Below are 10,285 nucleotides of genomic sequence, written 5' to 3' on the forward strand. Positions count from 1 at the left end.
AGTGTATAACCTTTCCTTGTTAATATAGGATACATGTATGGTAGTTAGGACTCCTAGCCTTGTATATATATATATTTCTCAATTGTAAGTAGATAATTACATTAATGAGAATTAAGGTCTTTCTTCTTTCTCTCTCTCTCAACATGGTATCAGAGCCAAGGAAGAAAACCTAATTCTTTCCTGTTTCCCGTGTCATCAACTCCGGGAAACCTTCCGGTGACCGTGTTTCATTCCGGTCACCTTCCCCATCTCCCAATACTTTCTGGTCATTCGGATCGTCGACAGAAACTACTCACCGCCGGCGAATTTTTTTTCCGGCGAACTTTTCCGGCGACTTCCGGCGACGTATTTTTCCGACACCGACCATACCAGAAGGAGCGCCTGGAGGAGATCTACAACTTTTGTGAAGGCACCGGCACCAAAAAAGCATCCACGCGCCGCCCACGCGCACGTTTCCGTCCGGCGGCTGCATCTCACGCGCCGGCGCGTGAGGGCGCGTGAGGGATTTTCCGGCGACGCGCCTCCTCCAGCAGCCTCGCCTGACGCCGACCAGCCTCCCTACCTCCCTGGTTCTCCCATTCGAGCCCTGCACGTACCTCTTTTGGGGATTTTTGTCTCCGTCGGCCCTCCAAACAGTCTTTCCGGCGAAGCTCCGACTACTTTTTCTCCACTCCAATCCCTGCACGTGCCTTGGGAAGTGTTCTTCTACCTTTCTGGTGGTACCACGCCGCGATCTGAGGCCGTCTCCCTTTTTCGGTGGTGCCACGCCGCAATCTGAAGCCGTATTAGGGCTCTCTTCGATCCAAACATACTTCATTTTCCAGATAAATAGATATGACTACTAAAAATTCCATTTTTTCCGCTGTTATATCTGGATCTCCTATGATTACTTCGGAGAAATTGGTTGGCAGTGACAATTATCTTTCCTGGTCTGCCTCTGTTGAACTTTGGTTTATGGGTCAAGGATATGAGGATCACTTGATTACACAGGAGGTAGATATCCCTGAGGTTGACCGAGTACAGTGGAGGAAGATAGATGCACAGTTATGTAGTGTATTATGGCAATCGGTTGATCCCAAGATTCTTCTTCATATTCGGGCCTACAAAACTTGTTTTAAATTTTGGACTCAGGCCAAAGGATTATATACGAATGATATCCAGCGTCTTTATAAGGTGGCTTCTGCTATTGTCCATCTCAGCCAACAGGACTTGGATCTATCTACTTATATTGGCCAGATTGCCTCTCTTAAGGAGGAGTTCTTGACTGTGATGCCTCTTACTCCTGATGTTGGGGCTCAACAAACACAACTTGACAAGTTCTTCATGGTTCTTACTCTTATTGGCCTCCGTCCGGATCTTGAGCCTGTCCGCGATCAGATTCTTGGTAGTTCATCAGTTCCGTCCTTGGATGATGTGTTTGCTCGCCTCCTCCGTATCTCCTCCACTCAGACTTTGCCATTTGATAGCACTTCAGATTCTTCTGTGTTAGTTTCTCAAACTAACTCTCGAGGAGGCCGTAGTGGTACCCGAGGTAGAGGTCAACGTCCTCATTGCACCTATTGCAATAAACTTGGCCACACTCGCGATCGTTGCTATCAGTTACATGGACGACCTCCTCGCACTGCCCATGTGGCCCAGTCCTCTGATTCTCCGCTGCCTCAAGCTCCGAGCTCTTCCGCATCTCAGGCTTCTGTTGCCTCTGTTGCCCAGCCTGGTAATGCCTCTGCCTGCCTTACCCACACATCTTCTCTTGGACCCTGGATTCTAGATTCTGGAGCTTCTGATCACTTATCTGGTAATAAGGATCTTTTCTCCTCTATTACTACTACTACCTCTGCTTTACCTAATGTTACCTTAGCTAATGGTTCTCAAACTGTGGCTAAAGGTATTGGTTTGACCCTTCCTCTGCCTTTTCTACCTCTCACTTCTGTCCTTTATACTCCTGAATGTCCTTTTAATCTTATTTCCATCAGCAAAATCACTCGTACTCTTAATTGCTCTATTACCTTTTCTGATAAATTTGTGACCTTGCAGGACCGGAGTACGGGGAAGACGATTGGCATAGGACGTGAGTCTCAAGGCCTCTATCACCTCACCTCGGATTCATCTCCTGCAGTTTGCATTTCCACTGATGCTCCTCTCCTCATTCACAATCGTCTGGGCCACCCTAGTCTCTCCAAGTTCCAGAAGATGGTCCCTCGTTTTTCCACTTTATCGTCGCTTCCGTGTGAGTCATGTCAGCTTGGGAAACATACTCGTGTCTCGTTCCCAAAGCGTTTGAATAATCGGGCAAAGTCTCCTTTTGAGCTTGTCCACACTGATGTTTGGGGTCCTTGTCGGACTGCGTCTACTTTAGGATTTCAGTATTTTGTCACTTTCATTGATGATTATTCTCGATGTACTTGGTTATTTTTAATGAAAAATCGAGCTGAGTTATTCTCTATTTTCCAGAAATTTTATGCTGAAATCCAAACCCAGTTCAATATTTCTATTCGTGTGTTACGCAGTGACAATGCCAGGGAATATTTTTCAGCCCCATTTACTTCGTTTATGTCTCATCATGGGATTCTTCATCAGTCTTCTTGTGCTCATACTCCTCAACAAAATGGGGTAGCTGAACGCAAGAATCGACATCTTGTTGAGACAGCTCGTACTCTCCTCCTCCATAGCAATGTTCCTTTTCGTTTTTGGGGGGACGCTGTTCTTACCGCTTGTTATTTGATTAATCGTATGCCCTCCTCTGTCTTACATGATCAGATTCCTCACTCCCTTCTCTTCCCTGACCAACCACTTTATTTCCTTCCTCCTCGTGTCTTTGGTTGTACTTGCTTTGTTCATATTCTCACTCCTGGACAGGACAAGCTTTCCGCCAAAGCCATGAAGTGTCTCTTCTTGGGATACTCCAGACTTCAGAAGGGTTATCGTTGTTATTCCCTTGAGACTCATCGATACTTTATCTCCGCTGATGTCACCTTCTTTGAGGACTCACCATTCTTTTCCACCACTTCTGAGTCTCTTCCTGTTTCTGAAGTCTTGCCTATTCCCATTGTCTCCCCACCTGATGCTATGCCTCCTCGACCACTTCAGGTTTATCATCGTCGCCCTCGTGTCGTTGCTCCTCTCCCTTTTGCTGAGGCACCTGCTGACTCACTTCCTATCCCTTCGGCTTCACCTACCCCGGCTCTGCCTTCTCCTAATGACTTACCCATTGCTATTCGGAAAGGTACTCGCTCTACTCGTAATCCTCATCCTATTTACAATTTTTTGAGTTATCATCGATTATCTTCACCCTATTCTGCTTTTGTTTCTGCTATATCCTCTGTTTCTCTTCCAAAGAGCACCCATGAAGCTCTTTCCCATCCAGGTGGCGACAGGCAATGGTGGATGAAATGGCTGCTCTGCACTCTAATGGCACTTGGGATCTTGTTGTTTTACCCTCGGGTAAATCTACCGTTGGCTGTCGTTGGGTCTACGCAGTTAAGGTTGGTCCTGATGGTCAGGTTGATCGCCTTAAGGCCCGCTTAGTTGCTAAAGGCTATACTCAGGTTTATGGTTCTGATTATGGTGACACATTCTCTCCGGTTGCCAAGATTGCTTCTGTCCGTCTGCTTCTCTCCATGGCTGCCATGTGTTCTTGGCCTCTTTATCAATTGGATATTAAAAATGCCTTCCTTCATGGTGATCTTGCCGAGGAAGTTTATATGGAGCAACCTCCTGGTTTTGTTGCTCAGGGGGAGTCTGGTTTAGTATGCAGGTTACGCCGTTCTCTATATGGCTTGAAACAATCTCCTCGAGCATGGTTTAGCCGTTTTAGTTCTGTTGTTCAAGAGTTTGGCATGCTTCGCAGTACAACAGACCATTCAGTTTTCTATCATCATAACTCTTTGGGGCAGTGTATTTATCTGGTTGTTTATGTGGACGACATCGTCATTACAGGTAGTGATCAGGATGGTATTCAGAAACTAAAGCAACACCTTTTTATCCACTTTCAGACCAAAGACTTGGGGAAACTCAAGTATTTCTTGGGAATTGAGATAGCTCAATCCAGTTCTGCTGTGGTCCTTTCCCAAAGGAAGTATGCTTTAGACATCCTGGAAGAAACTGGTATGTTAGACTGTAAACCGGTAGACACACCTATGGATCCGAATGTCAAACTTGTACCAGGACAGGGGGAGCCTTTAGGAGACCCCGGGAGATATCGACGACTCGTAGGTAAATTGAACTATCTCACCATTACTCGTCCAGACATTTCTTTTCCTGTGAGTGTTGTTAGTCAATTCCTACAGTCACCATGTGATAGCCATTGGGATGCTGTAATCCGCATTCTTCGATATATCAAAAGTACACCAGGCCAAGGTGTGTTGTACGAGAACAGAGGTCATACTCAGGTTGTTGGTTACACAGATGCAGATTGGGCTGGCTCACCCACAGATAGACGTTCCACTTCAGGGTACTGTGTTTTTATTGGAGGTAATCTAATATCTTGGAAGAGTAAGAAACAAGATGTAGTGGCCAGATCTAGCGCTGAAGCCGAGTATCGAGCTATGGCTTTGGCAACATGTGAACTCATATGGTTGAGACATCTTCTTCGAGAGTTGAGATTTGAAAGGATGAACAGATGAAACTCATATGTGATAACCAGACCGCATTACATATTGCATCCAATCCAGTCTTTCATGAAAGGACCAAACATATTGAAGTTGACTGTCATTTCATTAGAGAGAAGATCGCATCAGGATGTGTTGCTACAAGTTTTGTTAATTCAAATGATCAACTAGCTGACATCTTCACTAAATCTCTCAGAGGTCCTAGGATTAAATATATTTGTAACAAGCTTGGTGCATATGACGTATATGCTCCAGCTTGAGGGGGAGTGTTGAATATAATGTATTTATAGTGTATAACCTTTCCTTGTTAATATAGGATACATGTATGGTAGTTAGGACTCCTAGCCTTGTATATATATATATTTCTCAATTGTAAGTAGATAATTACATTAATGAGAATTAAGGTCTTTCTTCTTTCTCTCTCTCTCAACAGCCCCTTTGTCCTAGATGATTTGGCTCCTTCATGCATAGGCAGACACACATGATGACCTTGAGAGTAAGACAAGGCAGGCGATGATGCAAGTGCAGCGTGGCAGCCTAAGTGGTGTGGGAGGAGTAGTACTTGGGAAGGCACAGGTGGTTGCACGCAGCACTTTGTAATGCTGCAGCCAACACAACAATGTGCACAACATGCATAGTGGCAGTGTGGTGTGCACAACAGTGTGCTGCACATGGCATGACAGCTGCAATACCTTGACTGTAAATAGTGGCACCAAGGCCTCATGGGGTGACACCTTGGCTCCATGAGTAGCTTATGATTAAGGCAAAGTGAAATGGAGGCTATTGAGGGGTGGCAAGCAGCAGGCCCTGACTCGATCAAGGGTTGAATTTTGGCATGGTGATATTTTTCCTTGGAAGAGGAACCTTCAAGAGGGAGAATCCAAGTGGAAGTGGAATTTTATGAAATTTCTTGAATTAATTAAAATTCATTATGCTTCTGAAGCATAGGTGATATCTCCTCCAAAAACTTCCAAAATGGCTTAAAATGCTCTTTTATGTGTGGGGGGGAGTAGGTGACTCAGGGGAGGCAAGGTGACATGGTTGTGGCCACACCTAGGGGCTTCGGTGCAAGGCCACATACGCTAGCAAGGCACAAGGCCAAGCCTTGATAGCATCTACACATAGGCTCCGCGACATGTGGTGGTGTGCAACCTATGGCCATAACGGCACGGGTGTGATGCAGTCTTCCCTCCGGATGGTGGCACAAGGGCGCAATGCCTTGTGCAATGAGGTTACTTGATGAGCCATGGACACAATGCCATGGTTCGTTGTGGCACCAAGACGAGCTTGGATGAGGCTTGAGGATGTAGCAACAACAAGCTGACTCAGATGTGATGTCTAATGCTCGGCACAAGGGTGCAATGCCTTGTGCACAAAGATGGGGAGTCATGGGTGCAATGCCTTGTGCACAAAGATGAGGAATCATGGGTGCAATGCCTTGACACGTTGCTGCACTTAAAATAGGGCTTGGGCATGGCACAGTGCTGTAGCAGCAATAAGATGGAGTGCACAAGAGCATGGTTGTCATGCTCAAACAACAAGAAAGGGCCATGAACCAAGGGAAGGATTGGCACCAAGACATGTTGCAAGGGGTGCAAGCCAAGAAAGGGCTTGGCACGCACACAAGCTGCATGGCAATGCATGCAACATGCTTCCTAAAGATGCTACAACAAACTGATCAGATGTATGGGCCAATTCAAGTGCATGAGTGGTCCGACTCAAGGCACAAGAGTGGGTAGACTTGAGACAAAACAAAGGAGAGACGTCTTGGCATTGGGGGCAAGCCCAAGGAAGGCGTGATGCACCATGAACCAGGGACATGAAGGGCTGGTACATGGATTGATGCAAGCGACAACATGAGGAGTAAATGGATGAAGAATGTGTTGAAGACGTGAAATCTCACATTTGGATTCAAAGTGTAATTGCAATTTGAGTTTGAGTAGGTGTTTGGATTCTTATTGTAATTGTAGTTTGAGTAGGACTAGGATTGCTTGTCCTAGTCCAAATTAGAGTGGCTGGTACCACAACCTATGAATAAGAGTTTGGGTGAGGTTAGGATTGTTGATTCCAAGTCAAAATAGGAGTGGTTGGTGCCACAACTATAAAAGGAGGGTTGGAGTGCCTTTCGAAGGATCATGAATGTGATAGCATGAGAGAATGTGGGAGTCTTGCTAGCTATGTCAAGTTGGGGATTGAGCCCTATAAATCTCGTGTGATCTTTGTGAATTTCTTGATTACAACCTTGTGTGGGTTTGAGTAGGCTGGCTTTGAGGGCTTTTTAGCGCCGCATGGACGCAAAAAACTTGTGGGAAAAGTTCATGCTTGTGATAGTGCATAGCCTCCAACTTGAACTAAAACCCTTCCTTTCAAGAGTATGATCTAAGAAACTTCAATCCACATGATCATAAGCCTTCTCAAACTAATTCACATGAGTGTCATCTTTCATCTACCACTTCATTCATCACTAGGATTGCATCAAGGATTTGTCTACCTTAACAAAAGTACATCGGGACAAATAAATGGTCTTATGTAGAACCCCACAAATGCAATGGGATAACACTTTGGTTGTGATCTTGTAAAGACTAGTAACCAAACTAACGGGTCTAAAATTAGAGACTTTAGATGACTAAGATTTCTTAGGTACAAGTGCAATGAAAGTGATATTTGTGCTATTTTTAATCATCCCATTATTGTAGAATTTCGGACAAACCTTCAACAAGTTGTCCTTAATTGTGCCCTAACTTTCTTGATAAAAGGCTAATGTAAACCCATTTGGACTTAGATCCTTCTCTTTATCCATTAGAAACATTGCACCTTGAATTTCCTTATTTGTAAAAGCATGTTCTAATCACCTAGCACTCTCAAGAATTGGGGTCCAATCCAAACCTTCTACCCTCCAAGGATCCTTATTTGATTGGTTGTGAAGCCTCCTAAAAGAGCTCAAAATCTCCTTTGATATACCATGTTAGGTATCCAACCACTCCTTCAAACACCAAAGACTTGATAAACTTCTTTTTCCTTCTTCTATTTGAAAGCCTTTTATTGAAAATATAAGTTTTGGTACTTGTTAGCCTAAAATTGTTTAGGTAAGCTAACATTAATTCTCACACCCTTGGCATGGTAAGGAATAGTCCATGCATTCCATAATGCTAGTTTGGTTTGATGCCTATAAATTAACTGGTTTGACTTCCTAGAAATTGTTTTTTGTCTCTTGATGCAGTATTCTTACAATGCATTATTGTAGTAATTGTCCTATTATTAGATTTGAGGAACCTTAATTTCAAAGTTGTCTTATTTCAACCAAGTCTATTATTTCTTGAAAGCATCAATTGCATAAATGACACCCATAATTTTCTAGTAACATCAGTAGTGAACATAATGAAGTGATGAGAGCCACCACAAGAAGGTGCTTGTGTTAGTCCTTGTGCATCAACATGAACTTGTTCCAACTGTTCCGATTTAGAGTCCTTCTAGTCTGCATAAAACTGATCGTTCATTGTTTCTTGATAACATAGTCCACCATGAGATCCATGTTTATGAATTTTAGCCTTGTTGATGCCAAAAACTTCATCTCCTTCTCATTCATGTGCATAAGTGGGCAAGCCATATTCTCATGTCCACCCCCTATTTCATGTAATTGTTAGATCTCAAAGCAAGTAAAAATTGCCTTCTTTCTTCAAATGGGCTTATTACCATGACGCCCCTTTTCTCAATTTCCATGAATCGCATGTGAAGGTTGCGATAAATCTTGACTCAGATAATAAGCCAATGGAGACTAAATTTTCTTGCTAGATTTAGCATGTTATAAATCTCTCAAATTTAGCCTTTTTCTTCTTTATGATTAGGGTGGGTGGCTGCTATGTTGGAAACACCAGCATCATTGGGTGCATGCTCTCTAGATCCTAAGGCTACTAGACCTAAACACAAAGGAAGCAATACAAATTAGATCTAGGTGTTAAAATTCATACCTTTGGATTTGGACGTTCCTAAATCCTATTCCAATTTATGTAGGGATCTCAAAAACCTATGGATCTTCCACCTGATGTGCTTTGTCTTTGAGCACATGTGTAGAGTGGCTACACACTTGAGAGGGAGAGAGATGGAGGCTAGGGCTCTCTCTCTCTAGAAGGATGGAATGAATTAGCTAATCCTAAACTCTAAGGGGGTTTATATAGCCTCTCTCAGTCTCTTGTGGCCTTAAGTGACTTTGGCCCAACTTATGCTTGGATCACTTAATCTTAGCCAATTGGGTCTTAATTAATTAATTAATTAATTAATTAACCCAATCCAGAAAAACCTCAAATTCTCCTAATTGGACTTTGAACCTAATCCAATAAAACTCAACTTTCATTGCTCAAAGAACTCCTAAAACTACATAAAGGGAATAAGATCTGACTGTAACATAAGCTGAAATACCACACAAATTGATTGATCTAGCACTGGTTGCTGCTAATGTGGTCATTGTAGCAGCTGATATGGCTGTTGATGTGGCACTTGTTGATGCTGCTGACATGGCAACTAAGGCTTGCTTCTCAAAGGCCGCCTCCTCATCGTTTTTTTTTTCTTTTGCTCCATTAATTGTTGATGGATTTTTATTTTTATTTCTTTTCGTGATATACATTGAATTGGTTTCGAGTTCTTTGCGTGGATTTTCAGGTTTTTCATTAACTTGAATGTCATAATTCATGGATGTTCTGCAAGCTTAATGGGTGTTAAAACTTTCTTTTGATCCACATTTTTTTCAGGTTGCATTGTAAATTTCTGTAATATTTGATGTACTGTTTCTTCATAGGGCTCTTGGAATTGAGTTTGATGACTTGAACTCAAAGTCCCGTGAAGCTGAGAAGGAGGTGAATATGCTGCAGATGAAAATAGAAGAAGTTAACAATAACCTTTCCAAAACTTAACAAGGATATGGACTGTAAGAATCTTGTTTCATTGCTCTACTAATGGTATTTGTCTAGATTATAGTTTGTCTTCTTGTTTAAAAATACTCTGATTCTGCTTCTACTGCCAGTGTTTTATTGAGGAATCTGAAGAAATGCAATATTTAGTTAGTAACACAAAATTATTATAGGTATTCCCTTTTTGTTTTCCTTGATTAGTTTAAATGTTTTTGCCTCCTTTATTTTACAAGTAAAATCTCTGATCAAAAAAATATTACAAGTAAAATCATGCCCTCACTAATTTTAAATAAAACCGTGATCTTAACAAGGATTTTATTCTGATTTTACATTGATAAATAGTATTCTGTCTGTAGTATTAATTTTATCGTTATTTTGGTTGGTTATGCATTTCTGTGCAACGTTAATTTATCAATGAAAATATTGAGCATAATTTTATTAGGAACATATTTTAATGGTAAAACTATTATATAACTTGTCTTCTTACAGGCAGAAAACATAATGGAAAATTAATTTCAGAATCAAGCATTAGCATATATGATTTTAATCTAATTAGAAGTGGTAATCCATGTTATAATTTAATATTGAGCTCTAAATAATAACAATTACCCTTGGACTTTGAAACTAATGATCAATATATGGATAGAGATAGTTAAGCCGATAACTGACTATGGACACAAACTCAGTGTCGATCCGAATGTGATACAAGATTCATGCATCATGGAAATTCGATAATTTTGAAACACTTGGATCTAGCCATCGAATCAAAACTGA

At 42.1% G+C, this 10,285-nt stretch overlaps 1 protein-coding gene across 1 annotated transcript in view; it reads left to right on the forward strand.

The window, feature by feature from the left end:
* Positions 1 to 9,529, forward strand: part of LOC117910344 (DNA repair protein RAD50-like) — a 71,052-nt gene extending 61,523 nt beyond the window's left edge. The window contains exon 13 of the mRNA XM_034824424.1: positions 9,400 to 9,529. Within this exon, the coding sequence (XP_034680315.1) occupies positions 9,400 to 9,514 (115 nt within the window). The 3' untranslated portion in view covers positions 9,515 to 9,529. The remainder of the gene's footprint in view (positions 1 to 9,399) is intronic.
* The last annotated feature ends 756 nt before the right edge of the window (positions 9,530 to 10,285 follow it).

Source organism: Vitis riparia, unplaced genomic scaffold, assembly GCF_004353265.1.
Source record: "Vitis riparia cultivar Riparia Gloire de Montpellier isolate 1030 unplaced genomic scaffold, EGFV_Vit.rip_1.0 scaffold717_pilon_pilon, whole genome shotgun sequence".
Taxonomy (NCBI): Eukaryota; Viridiplantae; Streptophyta; class Magnoliopsida; order Vitales; family Vitaceae; genus Vitis; species Vitis riparia.